Below are 19,638 nucleotides of genomic sequence, written 5' to 3'. Positions count from 1 at the left end.
ATGTTTCTGGGACAAAATCTTTGCTATGTAGGTCACAACATTTCCCCTTAGTCACATTTCCCCTTTGGATCACAAAGTTAGTGGATCATATTCTGAACCAATCATGTTAGTAGGCCTGGTCTTCACCTGGTCACACAGATATGTGTCTACTGTGGAAAATTTATTATGTTCAATTCATACTTTTAGAAAACAGAAGAGAACATACATTCAAAGGAGCTTAGAGGAGACAGTAATACCTCAAAAATACCTACTCAGTAGGTCAAATAAGGTGCACAGTCCTTTTTTTTTTAAACTAACAAGGGCACCAAAGGCACTGAAGTGCAGCAGTTTGCTGAAGGCTACATGGCAGGATGGGCTGTAAATTCTGATTTCCATCCACAACACTTTATGGTGTTGCAAGACAACAGTTAACCACTTACCCAGCCCTGGCGTTTCACTTTTAAAAAAAATCAAACAAATGCTAACTGTTAATTATATGCACACATATGAATCAGACAAAACACAAGGCTTTTGTTCTGGTTGCTTCCTGTAGTAGCAGAAGATTTTTTAATAAAATTTTACCATAAAGCATTAAATGTAACCAGTCATACAACCTACCTGATTGCCTCACAGACATTTGGCAATTTCTGAGCTTTGCATTGTCCTCCACCATTGTCTGCTTTGCTCCCCAGCCCCAGCTCACCTGTCACCTAATGCAAGGACAGTCAAGTGGCATGACAGTGTGCTCTTTTGCCATACTGCAGCATTTCAATGCTTTCTCTCTCTCTAGCTCATAAAAATTTCTTAAACACCTGATTTTGGTATTGTTTCAAATTAACTACAAGTATTTGAGCTGAGGTAAAGAAATATATTTGATCAGAACTTGGTCGGCAGCAGTCATGTTCCACTTATGAAGCCACTGTGACATGTCCAACAGTGTCCACTGATGTTCCCACACTGGAGCAACAAAGCTGAATCTTGGGGAAATGTTTTCATTTGCCAACAGTGAAAGCCTGAAGACCAGTTATAGCTCGGCCTAAAATGAGAGCATGGATGTCGTGGGTTCCTGAGGACAAAAACCAATGGGGAAGTAGTTAGACCTAAATGTGCTTCATAATACACAGATAAATACGTATTAAATCACTCCCCATCACCTAGAAGAAAAATGGCCAAAAATAAAGCAGCATGTCTCCAGAAGTCTCTCGGGGTTTCCATTCAAGTGCTATTTGCCCACCACTCCACCTCACTTATATTCAAACAGAACATTTACAAAACTGGAAGAGACTTTCATAAAATTAGGCAAAGAAAATGGGCAGGAAAAATGGGGGATGGGGATGAAAATGGGGCAGGAGCTGAACCCAGAATGGATAGCCACCCCTGCACTTAGTCAATGTCAGGTCACCCATTAATATTAGTGGGTCTGGACTGAACCCTGAGAACTACTAATTGTTTCAGCAGATTTTGGTGCCAAATGCCATTCAAGGTCTAGACCTCTGCATACTAACAGAAAGCAGCTCCAGGAAACACAACATTGAGCAATACCACTTTTTTGCCTGTCTACATGTTCAATCCAATGCTCCGTTCTGAAAAGTGGGAGGTGTTATTGTTTCTTTCCAGTCATGCTATGGCCATGCCATATCAAGAAGATGGAAGTCCACAATGTGGCGCCTTTCCACATTGCCAATTTTCAGCTCTAAACAATAAAACTAATACAGAGAAGAGCTCAGTCATGAACTACTACTATGTCCTCTGTGGTATCTGACATGACTCTAGTGCAGGAGCAGGCAACTACAGGGAGTCATCCCCCCACTTCCAGTTTTGTTTCCAGCCAATTTTTGACCATTTTGGAGTGTGGATTTTTTGAGAGGGTATAGGAGTTTTTTTGGAGAGAGTTTGAGAAGTGTGGAAACAAATCATTTTGGACTGATTTTGGTAAAAAACAAAATTAACCAAATTGAGGCTTGGGGAGGCGAAGCTTTAGCAGCTGCACCCCACAGGTCATAATTTCCTAACTCCTGCTCTAGTGGCACCCAAAAGAGTGTCTCCAGTAGACATTCCCACACCACTGGAGTACTGTCAGGACAAACCCATAGCCAATGATTCGTTTAGATCCACAATGTATATGGAGTGGATGATCATGTGGCGATATGATCTGGATAGCTTCAGCTATCCATGAGTATTTAGAATTCAAAGATTAGTCCATGAAGGCTCAGGCTGCCAACTTCCTTCTTTCAGTTAGCTCAAAGATGCCATGAGTATTTAATACTTCAAAGCATTTATCCCGCAAAAGGAATTGCTGAATTCAGATGATAAATTGGTAGCTCCCCCCCCCCCAGCCCTTGATATTCATTTCATGATCCTCACTGGAAGTGACCACAACACAGAGTTGTATTTTCCCATTAATAAGCTTGCTAGGAGCAAATAGGACACCATTTTACCTTCATAGGTGTTGACAGCTTCAAGGTTCATGACGTGCCTGATGACATGGTACTCATCTGCGATTCCGTTGCCGCCCAGCATGTCACGAGCTTGCCGGGCAATCTCCAGCGCTTTCCCACAGGAATTCCGCTTCAGCATGGAGATCATCTCAGGAGTAGCCCTAGGGACACAAAACAGACACTAGAATGGAGCAAAACTTTTGCATTTACATTTAAATGCAAGGAGAGGCAGCCCAATAAGAAGCGATGCAAAATACATTTCTAGATATCAAAGTTTTAAAAAATAAATAAAACAGGCAGCCAGGTAAGAAAACACAGGGACTAGAGCACTAATCCTTGCATCCCTTGCTGCGTTTCAGACAAAAATCTGGCCCCACTTCTCCTAGTTTTGGCAGTGAAGTTCTCATGGGGAACGATGGGGGCTACTACCTGGTGCAGTGCGGCAATATTCATTGGGATAGGAACAGAAGAGAAACAGTTAGACTTCAACTTCCTACTGACTGAAATCTTGGCAAACCAACCCCTCCAATATTAATTTGCTTTAAAGCATTAACATGATAGTGACATGTTTAGCATCAAATCTAGTTTGGCCTAGAGTTTGTGTCAGTTGCAGTAAAGAGTCAATGCAGCAGGTTTAGTAAAATAATGGAATAATTTTGAGACTTAAGGTTGTGGCGGGGGGCGGGGGGGAGATAAAAAGCACACAATTCTTCAGGTAAGAAACTAATATATCTAGGGAAAGCTTCTAACCCAGTTCTTTCCCAGCTGTGAGAGTTTACCAGCAGGGAGTTGCTGGGTTTTCAGCATGATTCCCATATACAAATTCAAATAGTGCTGTTACTTCTTACTTCCTTGGATCACTATAGCGTGATTCCCTACTCCATTCCCCCTCCAAATACAGAGTCACTCTGCAAATACTTTAAGATGTAACCACTGCCCCTTACTCAATTAGCAGCTCCTTGACTGAGGATCAAACTGATTTTGGGGAGGAGAAAAGTCAACAGCACTGATCTGCTGTTATTCTCATGTACAAACACATACTTACTGGTTTTCATCTTTCAAGCGGCCGAGTTGTAGACAAGCTTGTAAGCCAATGGTGATCTCAGTGAGCATGTCAGCCAGCTTCTTCTGGATCAGTTGGTTTCTTGCCAGTGGGACTTTAAACTGGGTCCTAGAAGATACTATTGATTGGTGAGTTAAAGCAATGCACAGCTAAACTGATGGGGAAGTTCAGCCAGCTGAATTATATCATGCACTTTGGGTGTACATACATATGGGCCAACAAAGACCCCTCTGAGTCCACAAGTGCACTATCTCCTCATCCCTGAATTATAACTGGAGGCTCTGAGTACTCATAGTGAGGTTGCATGACTGGCCTTCCAAATGCTGATAGACTACTGATGACAGACTACTACTCCCATCATTCCAGACCACTGGCTAGGTAGACTAGAACTGATGGCTACTGGAATTCAGCAATATTAGGAGGGTAACAATAGGCTCACCTAGCTCCAGCCTAGAGGGAAAATACAAGTAAGAGGTGTATGAAAACTTAATACTTGGGAGGTGATGGGCCTTGCTAGCTATCTTCACTGGTTATGGGATTCAACAGTGCAGTTTAGATTAGGAAGAGAGCTATAATACGGTAGAGACTGACCTTGAGACACAAGCCCTGTGACCAGAACCAAGAAGGTTGTCAATCAAGTCCCATGCATGCAAGGTAAGATGTATCAATAAAAAAGAGTGCTGACATGGAAAGAAGGGAAATGGAGACTTGGAAATTGCAATGCTCTCATTGGTTTCTAAGCCTAAAAATTCTCTCTGCAATATAACACAAGTCCTGAACACTACACACACAGAGAAGAGAGAGAGAGATTCAGATTCTGTCAGTTTTAGGCAGGATTCCACACACAAAGGAATGCAGAAAATTAACTGTTTCCCATACTGGCTGGTATCCTGTTATGGCATATGCAAGCGTAAGTCAGTCTTATGCCTGCATATGTCTTTTTTTGGTCAATACTGGAATGGTATTCCTTCCTTCCCCTACAATGATACAAAACTAACTCTAAAGTAAGCCCAGAGGGTAGAGAATGGCCAGTTGTACTATAGTTGTGTGTGCGGCCATACAGGATTCCAGGCAATGTCTCCACTTCCAAGGAGAGTAAATGTTCCTACCAGACTACATAGAAGCATATAGGATACTTTAACATCTCACTACTGTCCATGTCCTCAAGAGAAAATGTCTAGCATGCCATTCAAGTCTATCTGCTGAAAGACTGCACTTCAAATTATAGTTTAGTCATGAACACTGAGGCTGGACTGGGGGAAGCTTTAAACCAAAACACTTGTCTCCAGACTTTTTCATTCACTTGCAAGATGGGGATAACCATATTGGCTTAGGTACCGGGCTGGAGTCAGTATCACCATGGCAATGCGTGTAAAATAGTGAGAGCTTAAGAAGAAATAGTATACATATATTGTTGCAGGTATGTGTTCATTCTTTTTGTGCATTCACCTCCAAATCCACTCCCATCCCCTTCTGCCTGAGACCTTACCTGTCTAGGGTATACTGCCGGGCTGTGTGCATACAGAATTCAGCTGCTCCCAGGGCTCCCCATGATATGCCATAGCGAGCATTGTTCAGGCAGCCAAAGGGACCCTGAGGGAAGAAGAAAGCATGGAAGATTCAACTAAGAAATTGCTTGGGATTCGCTGGATTTTTTATGAAAGAGCCCTCACTACCTCAGAGCTCTGAAAGGACAATTTCAAACAGAGCTTCATCCAGGGTATTGCCCAAATTTAATCTTAGGTGTGTGACCATACAGCTTCTGTTAGCCAGACAGACCACAACTAACAAGGCAGAAACAAAAACTTGGGGTTGGTGTGCAGGTACAAAACATCAGTACTGAGAAGTGTCCATTTTTAAATAGTCTTCTTCTCCTCTTTAGTTTAATGAAATCACCATCCAACCTAGAAAAGTGGAAAAATTATAAGGCATGTGTACAGTATTAACCTGGAAGTCTGATCAAGCCCTCATAGCAAATAGATTTGAAGACAGGGTGAGGCGAAGTTCCTGACACAAGGGGAAATTCATTGAAAAATAGTGGGTGCATCACACTTTTGCTGTGATTAAGCTGCTCATGTTCTTTGCCTAGGTAGGGGAGCAAGGTAGTTCTCTGATTCTTCTAGACAAAGACCTTTCCTTCTACATTGGGATAGGAACTACATAGCCCTCCAGGTGTTGTTGAGCAACAACTCCACAAGCCCTAACCATCATAATCAAAGGTGAGGAATACTGGGAGATGTAGCCCAGCAATCTCTTGGGGCCCTTTTGCACTACATATTATAGCATTATGAATCCCATTAACTGCCATAGCTGTATCCTATGGAATTCTGGGACTTGTAGTTTGATCAGAGGTACTGAAGGAGCTCCCTAACTGATAATTCTAAAGGCCCCTCCCTAAACTGCAAATTCCAGGATTCTACAGAATGGAATCATCACAATTAAAGTGGAATCATAATGCTATATTTGCATAGTGTGAAAGGCTCCCTGGAAAGCCACAAAATTCCCATCCAGCCCTGATCTAGATGCTCTCCAAGAGAAATGTAAAAGCTATAGCAAAATCTCAGCTCCCTCAAGAAAAAAGGGCAACCAACTCCATATACTCTCAACTAAAACTGTGTGATTTTAGCCAGAAGTGGCTTTTATCACTTAACTCTAGAGGACTTAGTGTTGTGTGAGTCAGTGCATCCTTATGGCTGTGTTGATTTTTCTTCTAGTAGATACAGTAAGTCTGTAATGTCTATTAAAAATGTCCTGTGGACAATGTTTATAGTCTTGACAATTTTTCTGTGTGACAGTTTATTACATCTACTACAGCATGTTTCCTTGATATCTGTAAGAATGCATAGAAAGTAATTGTAAATTCTAGTTCTTTGGAATACTTGCTCAAGTTCTCTCTGATATTCTGAACTTTTTGAGTACAACAACATTTTATTTGTTTCCTTAGGTTTCAAGTATGTCTTAACTGCTTAGCTAAAACAATGTCATTTCATACTAGAATGATAAAGCAAGACATTTTCCAAGTGATAGTTTTCGCCTAGTTGAATTGTCTTGGGTAATTTTCAGCACGTTTGTCACAGATATCAAATGGACATATCCTGCCATTTTTCAGTTCTATTGTAGATGTTCAGGTTGCCACTAACATTTTGCTAAATACACTGGGCTGATATAATACACCAATAGTACAGGATCAACCACTGTTGTGTGCCTTCAAGTTGGTTCCAATTTATGGAGATCCTAAGGTGAAACTATCATGGAGTTTTCCTGAAAGTTTTTATTAAGAGGAGGTTTGTCATCACCTTCCTGAAGATGAGAGAGAATGACATGCCCAAGATCACTCAGTGGGTTTCCATGACCAAGTGGGGATTTGAACTCTAGTCTCCCAGAGTCCTATTCTGACACTCAAACCACTACACCAGCGATGGCCAAACTCTGGTCCTCCAGGTGTTTTGGACTTCAGCTCCCAGAAGCCTCAGCCACCTTGGCCAATGGTCTGGGATGCGGGGAGCTGAAATCCAAAACACCCATGAGGCCAGAGTTTGGACATCAGCGCACTACACTATACTGGCTCTAGAACCAACCATCCCCTGGTGAAAATTATGTCAGTTTCAATGTCCAAAGGTTTTAATGCCTGCAATCTGTCTCTCAATGTTCTAGCAGTGATTTCAAATACTGGCCCTAATAATTAGTCATTAACTTTAAAAGACTGGCTATCTATGATTATCAATATTGAAATAACTAAGGATCAATTTATCATTTATTGCTGGCGGGTATGTTTCACACTTCCACTTGGACAGAGAGGCAGACGCTAGTGCTGGACAGTTCCAGACATGAAAAAATACTTGGATTGAAATAACACCACCCTGTCTTCATGATGTCTCTTAGTAACAAACTAGTGACTACATATAAATTAGTAGGCAAACTACTGTCTGCCTAGCTACATACAACTGGTAGAGAACTTACAGCAAGTCCAGACACATTGGGCAGAAGGTTCTCTTCAGGTACCTCCACATCCTCCATAACAAGCATCCCAGTGATAGAGGCCCGCAGTGAAAATTTGCCCTCAATCTTTGGAGTGGAGAGACCCTTCATTCCACGCTCCAAAAGGAAACCCCGCACTTTCCCATCTTCACAAACAGCCCACACCACGCACAGATCAGCCATTGGTGCATTAGTGATCCTGAGAGAGCAAGAAAGAGAGGTTGGTTATTTTACATGCACTCAAAATTCCAAAGGTATCAGTGAACAACTAAACCTGAACACAGGAGGGCAAAAGTGATTGCTTGGAAATAAGATATATGAAGTACCTCTAGATGGGTGGCTGAGTTGATCGAGGGCTGATACCAAGCATTTCCAAAAAAAGAACCTCAGACTAGAAGCATCTATGCTATCTATATTGCTACCTAAAGTAATATTCCCTCAAACCTGTCTTTGCTGTAAGCACTGGTCTCTTGCTTTTGTCTGCAATCTTTTACTTGCTCTGGGACACTCCACTGTCTCTATTCCTGGGCACCAAGGTAACTGCAGATCTCACCAAGTCTTGGTGCCGTTGAGTGTGTAGGTCTTTCTGGAGGGGTTGTACTTGGCTCGGGTCTCCATACTACCAGGGTCACTTCCATGGTTGGGCTCTGTAAGCCCAAAACAGCCCAGCAACTCTCCCTTGGCTGTAGGGGGAAGGAAAAGAGATGATGAGCTTCTGCTCCACCCAAAGCAATCCTTCCCTCTACCTGCAGTCAAACCTCATCATATCTATGGTCCAAAAAACACTGTAAAAATAATCCTGTTTGAGACTGCTTTCACTGCCCAGGCTCAATGCTAGGGAATTTTGGGAACTGTAGTTTTGTGAGACATTTGGGATTCTCTGTCAGAGAGCTCTGGTGCCACAATAAACTACAATTCCCAGGATTCCCTAGCACTGAGCCTGGGCAGTTAAAGCAGTCTCAAACTAGATTATTTCTGCAGTGTGTTTTGGATGTAAGAATTTTTTTTCTGGTGGCTTCTTCCTGACTGAAAGCATGACAGACTTTATCTTAAAATCTCAAACCTTTAAGAACCTTCTGGTTCTCTTATAGTGATTCATTTACCATTTCAAAAATTCAGAAGTAATTATTTCATTGATTAAAAAGTTGGACATTTCCAAAAGAACTGAAAATGATACTGGTGGGGTGGAGGAAGACAGACAGAAAGACACTAGCAATGGTTTTAAGGTAAGATCTTAAAACTGGAGACCCAAAGTGAAATACAGATATAAAGAAGTGAGAAATACGAAAGGTGTCTAAGTAGAATATCACGAGAATAAGCAGTAAAGAGAGGGAGAAAGGACAGGAAAACAAAATAAAATAAGGAAGTAGGCAAGATCTATCAGAATGAAATGAAAACATTATCTGAAAGTGCAATCTGATACACAAGAAAAGATTGGCAGAAACAGAAAGTAAGTTAAGACTCTAACATTAAACTGGGAGAGCTAGAGGGAAGTCTGGGAAGGAATTCTTTCACTTTTATCCAGAACAACGGATGAAGTACTGTTCAAGCAAGCGGTCACACTGCAAACTAAAAAACTAAGACATGAGCTACGTCGCATCACTTCATTCTTCATTTTCTTTATCCTCTTCATGATATTATTACTCCTTTTTTGAAAAAACACTGGATATGGTTTGAAGGCACATTTTGCAACCCAGCTGCTGAAATGAAGCAAGCCTGATCAGTTCTAAGAATGGGAAGCTATCTGGAAACTCTGGCCAAACTCTAGGAAACCATAATGTTTTGCCCATGCAGTTTCAGGTTCTCCATGCATTTCAACAATTATCAGACTCCCAGAAAGGCCCCTGCTGTGGCTTACCAGTGGGGAGGGGAGGAGGAAATTCAAATGATGAAGCAACTGGTGTCAAGTCAGAGCTGGTAAGAAATTAGGATTTACTCAAAGATGGAGGGCACCCATTTCTCTCTTCCTGGGATCCCAGAGCAGCTGCATCTTGACTATCTGAATTGCTTTCCCGTCTCTTCCTTTCCTTCCCCACCAGTAAGTAGAATAGCAGTGGCCCTTCCCAGTGCTTTAAAATTGTGGGGGAAGTTTTAGATGGAGAGCAAAAGACTAATAGCAAACAGCTCCTGCACCTTCAGTTTATATCTGAAGTAATATTAGTGTGCATTCAAGAGACATACATGTATGTAAATCAGTGGATCTCAAATTGTGGGACAGGACCTCCGGGGCCCCGGAAGACTTGGGAGACCCTGATCCCTCCTCCTCCTCTTTCCAAAGCCTTTTATATTTAAAATTTACACATGAATTTACGTAAATAAAACTGTTCTAATTTGAATGATTTTATTTCCTTATAAAATGTTTAAAAATAAAACTTTGCAAGTGTGTGAATGAAAGTAAACTAAATAAACAAAATATTATTTATATACTATGTTGTGTGTGTATGTGTGTGTGTGTGAGAGAGAGGGAGAGAGAGAGAGAAATATCCGCATGTAGATGTAAAGGTGGGTAAAAAGTTTGAGTACCACTGATGTGAATCATACTTAAGGAGTGTGTGCCACCAATATAATGTACCCTTAGTGTGTAGTGCCATGATTTCTAGGATTGGCAAAAAAGTAGAATAGCGATAAACTGTAATACGTTTTATTTTAAAGAAGAGTGAATAGCAGTAAAATTAATCTGTTTCTGGATCTCGTGCAATTAGTAAATGTGACTGGAAATCAGTAAATATAAATGCAACTGCATAGGACACAGGAGATGGATGCTCCAGTCTAGAGATTCAATTGAACTCCACATTCGATCTCTTGAACCTATTCACTCACCTAGGCGTGGCAAGTACTTCTGCTTCTGCTCTTCTGTCCCATAGGCATATATAGGGTGCATTACCAAAGATGATTGAACACTCATGACTGATCGGTAACTGCTGTCCACCCTCTCAACCTCTCTTGCCAGGAGTCCATAAGCCACATAGGTGGTTCCCGCACAACCATAACCTAAGAGGAATAGAAGTAGAGATTTGAAAAATGAGCTATGAGTTCCTCTGGACAACAAGAACCCCTCTGAAGATGTACAGAGGAAAGGGAAGAGGACTGATTATTAAATGGTTTTGAGGCCCTAACATCCCAAATTACCATTCAATAAACATAAATTTTTCTTGCCCTTTACAGATCTGTATAAGAACTACATCGCCATGCTTTAAAAATACCAAACAAATAATAGAAAACAATTGTTACACCTTCAGCCAATCTTAGAAAATGTTTTAGTACATTAAAAAGGTAGACTCAATATCTCGCTTCCCCAGTAACATCACAAACACAAATTGGTGCAAATAAATCAATCATAGTCTCAAGAGCTTTCCATACCCTTTCTTTTCCATACTTTTCCATACACTTTCAATTAATGAAGCCGTGAGCTGACTCATTACCATGGAAATGGATAATAAATAATACAATATTACCTTTGATGGTAGAGCCTAGGACACCCAGCTCTCCCATTTCAGAAATAATTTCCCGATGAAAGACTGGAAAGCAGAGAAAGGAAAAAAGGAAAAGCTGTCATGTAGATAACATTATAGGCAAAACTTGATGTGATTTCTGATATGTTAAAGCCTGATTTCTGTTTCATAGCAACTTGGCAATGATGCTGTTCAGCTGTTTCCAAAATCTTATTACTAACAAGGAAAAGATGATCATCCCATTAATGGGGCCAGTCTCATGCCTTTTATGTGTAGGAGCCATAAGGAGAGACCATAGTATTGAGGGTAACTCTCAGACCAACACCTGTGGAACAACCCAGGCTACTGTTGTTGTTGTTGCATGCCTTCAAGTCATTTCTGACCTATGGTGACCCTAGGGTTTTTGGGCAACTTTCTTCAGAGGAGGTTTGCCATTGCCATCCTATGAAGCTGAGAGTATGTGACTTGCACAAAGTCACCCAGTGGGTTTCCATGGCCAAGCCGCTCAAACCATTACACCACACTGGCCATAAATACAACTAAGTCCAGCGTGGCCCCAAAGCTGAACAATAATTTGACTCATATGATGTAGTAGGTTTGAGTATTGGACTATGACTCCAGAGAGCAGGGTTCGATTCTCAGCTCAGACATGAAACCCACTGGCTGACCTTGGGCAAGTTACATGCTCTCAGCCTCAGGGGAAGGCTATGGCAAACCTCCTCTGAACAAATCTTGCCAAGACAACCCCAGGATAGGGTAGCCTTAGTGTGGCCATAAGATGGAAATGACTTGAAGGCACACAACAGCACACTATATTAAGATTAAAAAACAACTAAAAGCAAGGTTGGGCCAAAACTAGATCATGATCTATGGAGAATATGCGTAGATCAGCAGTGGCTGCAAATTCCCCACTTTTAAGCAAAAGCAACCATGATCCTTTCTAATGCTACTAAAACAGAAAAGCCAGATTTGCATTGTCATCTGTGAAAGAACCCTGAACCCAGTGTTGGTAGTGGAAACATTAATGGTCAGCATGGAATATGTCCTTTCCTCTGTTTCTATTTTGTACCTGACTCTGCTTGGTAGACTTAAAAGCAACAACCAACTAATAAAAATTCAACAAAACTGTGAAGAACAGAATAAACATTCAACGTCTAGGGTCTCTCTGGGTGGATTTAGACGTTCAGATTCCTTTTTTTGGTTCTGATCCAAGAGGTACAGCAAAAATTACAGATTTTCCCCATGCGCCACAGAATCAGACCATTAATTAGTAACTCAATGTGATAAAGTACTAACCAGCAAACAGAAGAAACAAGACATCACACAGGGAATGGATGGTACTTAGCCCCAAAGCAGGGCACAACACAAAATGCTTAGAAACGTGAAATAGGTAAGGAAAACTGTACCTTCATTTCGATTGGCCATAAGGATCCTGGGCATTAGCTTTTCTTGGCAATAGGTACGAAATGAATCCCGAATCATTATTTCCTCTGGAGTAAGGAGCTTCTCTAACTGTAAGGCATCTTGCCAGTCAAACTGGGCTTTGGGGACTGGGAGAACGAAGACAGAAACAACTTAAAGCATTAGGAATTTGGTACAGAATTTCGCTCATCACTATGAAAGACATCAATACAAGACACCCTTCTCCAAACTTTTTAAACTGTTAAGACTATTTGCAACCTCCCCAACTCCAGACAGAAGTCTACCATAGCAAATAAACATTATGCTGCACAATGTTATTAACTGCATACTCTTCAACTCCCTTTCATTTAACCTGCACAAAGGGAGATGCACAACTATAAGACTACGCTAACTGGCAAAGGCATGCTTCCATGTTATACAGAAACCTTCACTCATCAGAATGAAAAGTAATAGCCAGCTATCAACATATAAAGACCACATGATCAGTAATTATTTAAAAATATTCACTACCTGGCAGGAGAATTACAGGGATTCCACTGTTATTTGTAGCATCAAATTAGATGCTACACTACAGTTATCAAACTGGATGCAAAAAAAAATATGCTTTTCTTAAGAGATGGATGCAATGAACAAAGAGGAAACAGTCATATTGGAAGGAATAACCTTCCACTGGTGACTGGCTGTGAGCTGTGTTTAGAAACAAGGCAAGGTGGCAGGTGCTTTTACACATAACTACAGCTGCATCTGCACTTCTGAAATAATCCAGAATGACACCACTTTAACTGGCATGGCTCAGTGTTATGGAATCCTGGGATCTGTAGTTTGTTGTGGCAATAGAGAAGGCTAAATGCCTCACAAAATTACAATTCCCAGAATTCCATACCACTGAGCCATGGCAGTTAAAATGGTGTCAATGGAGCTCTACAGATGGGCCCCTCGCACATGACGAGGGTGCAGTCATGGCGGCCTCCCATCCAAACGGGGACTGCTATGATTACATCATACACACACCGCCTCCAAACGGAGTGGCGTGCATGTGACACCTTTGCTCCATCCCAGGCTGCTTACGGTGGCCTAGGTACGGCACTGGAAGGAGCTCCAAAACAGAGCTCCTTCTGGGGGAACCTCGTTCTCGCAGCCACCAAATGGCTTTCTCTCCTGGCATGAAGCCCCAAGGACACCCCTTTTCGGGACCAGGGAGAAGCGGCATTTGTGGCTGCCCTGGCCCCAATCCATGCTTCAGTGGAGCGGCTACACCCCACCAAACTGTACCCCACCAAACTGGATTATTTTTGCAGTAAAGATGCATTTTACATTTGGTTGAATCTCTGAAACACTTCGGGCTGTTTTATGCAACACAATTATAGCACTATGATTCCTTTTTAAAACTTTCATGGATCCATCCTATGGAATTCTGGAATTTAAAGTTCAAACTACAAAGCCCTGCATTCCTCAGGATGCAGCCACAGCAGTTAAAGGGAAATCATAGTGAAGAGAAATCATAGAGGATAATCCTTTGCACCTGTATTTTGTCGTGGCACCAGAGCTCTCTAACAGAGAAGGCCAAATGTCTCACAAAACTACAAATCTCAGAATTCCATAGCATTGAGCCACAACAACTAAACAACTGTCAAATTGCGTTAATTCAGCAGTGCAGATGCAACTGAGACTGAAACTAGCATGCCAGTGAATAAATGGAAGCAGGAAGGATCCAGCTTCCCAAATCTTTTATAAAGGAACAGCTCTGCGGAAAAGGAGTCCACTGCAAGTAACATGATGGCTGGGAGCCCAAACAAAGGGCTCAAAAATCAAAGGTCATCAAATTCTTCACAGAAGAGCCACCTGCTTACCTTTCACTTCCTTCTGTAAGGGCGATGCTTCTTTTTCTGCAACATAAGTGAAAAACATTATGCAATTTCCCTGCTCAGACATTTCTTCTCCTCTCCTTCCTTTATCTATTCCAGGCATCCTCAGGTAAGCTCAGAGCTTCCAGAGACAGGAAATTTGAATATTTAAGATCCTAAAAAGCTGTTGCCAGACAATGTAGATGTTCTCTAGATGACCCACCTGGTAAAGGTCTAATGGGGTATAAAACAGATTGCTATGTTTAGTAAGTTAACAGCCTTGGTCAACCTTTCTCTGACTCCTCACGCCATACAACCAAGTGCAATAGCCTTCATTCTCAAAGTAGGACCCTGTAAGGGCTGCTCAGGCCAGCCTGGGGGCGGTGTCGGGGTGTTGTGTCCACATGATGCACGCCCCAACTCTGCCCCTGTGCACCATGACTCCACTCTATACGGCACACAGCGTCATGGTGCTCCTCTGGCACTGCGTCCATATGATGCAGCACTAATGGAGTGCCTTCAAACCATGGCATTGAGGTTATCGCATCCTTTCCAAGGGACAGGACTGCTTTTTGCGGCTCCTTTTTGCACCCTGGAAAGGCCAGATTGGGGACATGGCATGCAGCAGTTATCGTAGCCCCAATCCTGTGAAAATGGAGGCACCTGCAGGCTGCTCCTTAGGGGCAGTCTGAAGAGCCCCTAAGTCCCCAGCACTTCCTTGCCTAGTTCACCTTTTGGGCAAAATGCATGACAGAAAGAGAGTTGGGTGCCAAACTCTCATTTTTGCAAAAGGGAGCAAGATATAAGGTGAAGACAGGCAAGAGACAGGGCACATGTTCTGCCCCTTCCAAACAATACCAACCCTTTGGCAAAAGGCAGCAGGAGATGATAGTGCACACGCTGGTAACCTCAAGACTGGATTTTTGCAATGCACTGTAGATTGGTACCAAATTGGCTACCTTCAATTAGTTCAACAAATGGCAGCCAGATTGATTACTGGGACATCCAGGAGTGATCATATTACACCAATATGAAATCACTCCACTGTTTTCCAGTTGTTTTCCCAGCAAGGTATAAAGTGTTGGTTATTACCCTTAAAGCCCTACATGGTTTGAGTCAAGGTTACATACAGGGTTGCCTTCTCCCATATAATCTGTCCCACATGCTCTGATGAACATTTACTCCATTCAGCAAAACCAGGTTGGCAGCTGTCAGCCAGAGGACTTTTTCTTCAGCTGCCCCAAGACTGTGGAATGACCTGCCAGAAGAGATTGACAGTTGAATATGCTGTCTAAGACAGCATTAAAGACCAGGCTCTTCCGGCAGGTTTATCCAGATTATTTTAATATGTACATATCTTTGATGTGTGTTTTAACTGTTGTATTTTAATTAATGTTGCTTGTCTATCATAGTTAATCTCTGCCTCGATCATGGGGAGAGGCAGGTAAGAAAATAAATAAATAAATAAATAAGTACTATTATTCAAAGGAATAAATAATACCACACTTCCCAAGCACCTCTCCCTCCCAGTGTCTCTAACAGCCAAGCCATTAATTTTGGCAAAGGTTGCCTACTCACCCTTTTGCACAGCGGCACTTGTACCCTGTGCCCGGATATCACCGGGACCTAACACAACACGGCTGCATTGCAGGAGCCTCCGGGTGGGTAATCTCAGTGCCATTAGGATGATTCTTGTAAGAGCTTTCCAAGAAGGTTATAAAAAAAGAAATCATAAAATCACAGTCATAAACTTCAGAGGAGACCTATACTGCACTGCCAACTAAAACTCCCCTCTGTGAACACAACTCGAATTGTGTTAAGACATTTGAAACAGATCATGCAGGTTGTAACTCAGTTGACAGGTAATGTTTAAAGCAACTAAGCCAGCCAACCCTGCTAGTCAAATATTTTTGTCAGAGATCTTTAGCAGGGTTGGCCATTTTAAACCTGGTTAAACCAGATTTAAACCTCCTTGGTTTAACCTGGTTAGTTTAAACCTTGATTTAAACCTCCTTGGTTTAAACCATGATTTAAACCTTGCTGGTTTAACTAAATGACTTAAAAAAACTACTTTTTAAAAAACTGATTGTTCATATATATAATTTTTGTAGGGAGCCAATGTGGCATAGTGGTTTGAGTGTTGGACTCTGACTCTGGAAACCATGGTTCGATTCTCAGCCCAGCCATGAAACCCACTGGGTGACGGGCAAGTCACACACTCTCAGCCTCAGGGGAAGGCAACAGCAAACTTCCTCTGAACCAATCTTGCCAAGAATACCCAATGATAGGTTTGCCTTAAGGCCACCAAAAGTCACAAAGGACTTGAAGGCACACAACAACAATATATACAGTATATATATTTAAAGTCTGTCTGTTACTACTGTTTTCAACTCTATTACTGGAATAACAATGTTTGTTTGAATGTAAACATTTTAACTTTGTTTATTGGCAGTTGTCCATTGTTAAACCTGCATCTTTTCAATTCCTTTATTTTATAGTTCAAGAACGCCATTCGGAAACAAATTCTTCAATTACCATGAGTCTACCCAAAACAACTTGCTGTAAAAGACTACTTCTTAAAAAACAATTAGTATTTAAGCTAGTGGCCATAATATCGAAACTACATTTTCCTACTTAATTTTCTGATTTAGTCCTATATTGGTATTATGCAAAACAAGGAAACAAACAAAACCCAAAAAAACTGGTTTAAATCAAAACAACAACAACGTTAACCCCAAAAAAAAAAAAAAAACCACACATTTTGAGGTTGTTGTTTTCAAACTGTTTTCCCCAACCCTGATCTTTAGCCTGGTCATATTTAACTCCATAAAATAATCAGAAACCAGTGAAGTGAAAAACCCTTTCAATCCACACACCAAGCCAATAGGGTAAAAGGAGACATATCCCGGGCAGCTGTGTTGGTCATGTTGTTGTTGTTGTTGTTGTTGTTGTGTACCTTTGAGCCATTTTTTCCTTATGGGGTTTATCATGGGGTTTTCTTGGCAAGTTTCTTCAGAGGGGGTTTGCCACTGCCATCCTCTGAGGCTGAGAGAGTATGACTTGCCCAAGGTCACCCAGTGGATTTTTATGCTTGAGCAGTGATTTGAACCCTGGTCTCCAGAGATGTAGTCCAACACCCAGATCATTATGCCACACTCTCCATATAGCAAAGTACAATAACATCCCAAATTCCCAAAACAGTACCACCTTTATTCGACCAAACAAATAAAGGTAGCACTGTTTTGTGGATTTTGGATGTTATTGTACTATAGAGTTCTAAATTTCCAATTCTAGATTTTTTGGAAGGAAAACTGACATTCTTGTGCTGTCAGGCCTTTTCAGACTGATAAAGGCTGAGATTTAAATACTGTACTGTGTGATTTAAATTTTAAGGTTTGTATTTTTAACATGTTACATTTGAATTCATACCTGTTTTAACTTTAAACATTTAACTGTTTTTTAAATTTTATATTTATACAGTTTAATGTTGTTGTGCTGTTTTTAAATTGTATTGTTTCAGTTTGCTGTCTGTCGCCTTGAGTCCGTATATTGGGAGAAAGGCAGGATATAAGAAAATAAAATAAATAAAATAAAATAAAAAGAGAGGAATTAATTAAGACCTTTTCGAAATTGGCTAGGTTCATAACATAACATAACATGTTAAAGCAAGATGTAAAAGGTTAAGTAATAATATGTTAACTTTATACTGATTGTGTGTATATAAGGGTTACCTTTGGACATTGGTTTCTAGATGTAAATAAAGATATATAATTATATTTATAATTATAGAGAGAGCCAATGTGGCATAATGGTGGCATAATTGTTTGAATGCTGGACTGGACAAACATGCCAAGAAAAACCCATGATACCTTAGGATCACTGTAAATCGGAAACTTGAAGGCACCCACCAACAACCTGTGCAGGCAACACTCTCTCAGCCTCAGGGAAAGGTCATGGTAAAACCCCCTCTGAACAAACCTGGCAAAGAAAACCCTGTGATAGGTTCATGAAGACACACAACAACAGCAAATATTAGGTTGTATCTCCACCACTTTGGGGTTCAGGGTGACCAGATGCCCTTCTTTTCCAGCACACATCCTTCATTTCAGCCTTCTGTCCAGGAGGAATTCCAAAACAGGGATTTATATTTATATTAGTGAATGTATATTTGTGTTATATTTTTCTTAAAGGGCCTACATTTTACAGTACCACGTCCTCTTTTGTGGTTATGGCATTTGTTCGCCCTGTCTGGTTCGATTCCCATTTTGGCCATGGAAACCCACTGTGTGACCCTTGAGCAAGTCACAATCTCTAAGCCTCAGAGAAAGGCCATGGCAAAAACCTCCTCTGAACCAATCGTGCCAAGAAAACCCCAGGATAGGTTCACCTTAGGATCCCCATATGTCAGCAACAACTTGATGGCACCCTACAACAACAAGGGCAAGGCACACTCTCTCAGTCTCAGGGGAAGGCAATAACAAGCCTCCTCTGAACCAATCTTGCCAAGAAAACCCCATGATAGGGTGGCCTTTCTCAAGGAAATGAGAGATGGGTTTCTTGGAGTGGGGAGGCAGGGTTCCCTAGTGGTTTGCACAGATGCACCCAGAGAAAGGGGGGCAATATTTGCACCCACCTGCATGGGACTCACCTGCTTTCCTCCTAGGCTTACCCTCTTGCTTGCTTTCTCAGGCCCTGAGCTTGCATAAGCCACCTGGATGCAATGCCAGCCAGCCTTCCTCCCTGGAGGAGAAGGAGGAGGAGCAACTACATCTTCCGTCCATTGGCTGGGGAAGGAGGGAGTCACCTTGCTGGGACTACATCTCCCAGCATGCCACAGCCAACATGGCTGCCCTGGCCCAGCAGGATTCTGGGAGTTGTAGTCCCAAGTCCACTTTTCAAACTTTTGCATCCAGAGAGAGGGTCTCTCTGAGAGAGTACCCAAGCACAATAACGTCACGTGCCAAGTCCACAAAACAGGGATATCTTGAAGGGGGGCAACCAAAGTGCACATTAATCAGGTTGCAAGCTGGACCCCACTGTTTATTTTTGTCTTTAGCATTTGAATACATTTTTTTTTAGTATTTTAGCATTTTATAGTGTGATGTTTTTATAGTTCGTTTTTGATTGCATATGTTCTGAGGCACTGACCTAATATACCATTATTATTATTATTATTATTATTATTATTATTACAGCTAGCCCTCCACATTTGCACATTTGACTTTTGCAGATTTAATGATTTGCAGGGGGTATTTTGGTAATATTTATTGAAATTTTCATATTAAACATATAAAAACAATATACATTGAACTTAAATCACTAACAACAGACTAATACAAACTAAAAACTGGTATGATACAAGCTAAACACATACTAATACAAACTAAACACTAGTTAAATCACTAAAAACAGAGTTATATAGTACAAACTAAACACAACAGACTAATATAATACAAACTAAA

The 19,638-nt window shown here is 41.3% G+C and overlaps 1 protein-coding gene across 3 annotated transcripts; it reads right to left on the bottom strand.

Moving 5' to 3' along the window:
- Window positions 1–508: 508 nt before the first annotated feature.
- On the bottom strand, window positions 509–18,966 carry GCDH (glutaryl-CoA dehydrogenase). 3 transcript variants are annotated; one of them, XM_042450951.1, is made up of 13 exons: window positions 18,825–18,927; window positions 18,154–18,289; window positions 15,755–15,877; window positions 14,183–14,218; window positions 12,317–12,460; window positions 10,914–10,976; window positions 10,279–10,449; window positions 8,012–8,141; window positions 7,441–7,657; window positions 4,970–5,073; window positions 3,463–3,588; window positions 2,418–2,578; window positions 509–1,045 (listed from the first exon to the last, which is right to left on the bottom strand). In XM_042450951.1, exons 2-13 carry the CDS (start codon window positions 18,182–18,184, stop codon window positions 972–974), a joined length of 1,380 nt encoding a protein of 459 aa, XP_042306885.1. In that variant the 5' UTR covers window positions 18,185–18,289; window positions 18,825–18,927; the 3' UTR covers window positions 509–971. The 3 variants fall into 3 exon arrangements, with proteins under 3 accessions (XP_042306885.1, XP_042306887.1, XP_042306886.1); XM_042450953.1 differs by lacking the exon at window positions 18,154–18,289 and having other exon boundaries at window positions 15,755–15,878; window positions 18,825–18,966; XM_042450952.1 differs by lacking the exon at window positions 18,154–18,289 and having other exon boundaries at window positions 15,755–15,878; window positions 18,810–18,830.
- Window positions 18,967–19,638: the final 672 nt, after the last annotated feature.

The sequence above is a fragment of the Sceloporus undulatus genome, chromosome 2 (assembly GCF_019175285.1).
Source record: "Sceloporus undulatus isolate JIND9_A2432 ecotype Alabama chromosome 2, SceUnd_v1.1, whole genome shotgun sequence".
NCBI lineage: Eukaryota > Metazoa > Chordata > Lepidosauria > Squamata > Phrynosomatidae > Sceloporus > Sceloporus undulatus.
Note: the sequence above shows the minus strand (reverse complement) of the source record. Positions and strands in the feature narration are given on the sequence as shown.

Bases quoted from the DNA above. Each gene is read 5' to 3' on its own strand.
- GCDH (XM_042450951.1), bottom strand. From the start codon at position 18,184: ATGAACCTATCACAGGGTTTTCTTTGCCAGG. The intron at 12,461-14,182 runs GTAAGCAGGTGG...TCGTTCTCCCAG, and splicing joins CTTACAGAAGGAAGTGAAAG to TCCCCAAAGCCCAGTTTGAC. The intron at 10,977-12,316 runs GTACAGTTTTCC...TCTGCTTTCCAG, and splicing joins TATGGCCAATCGAAATGAAG to TCTTTCATCGGGAAATTATT.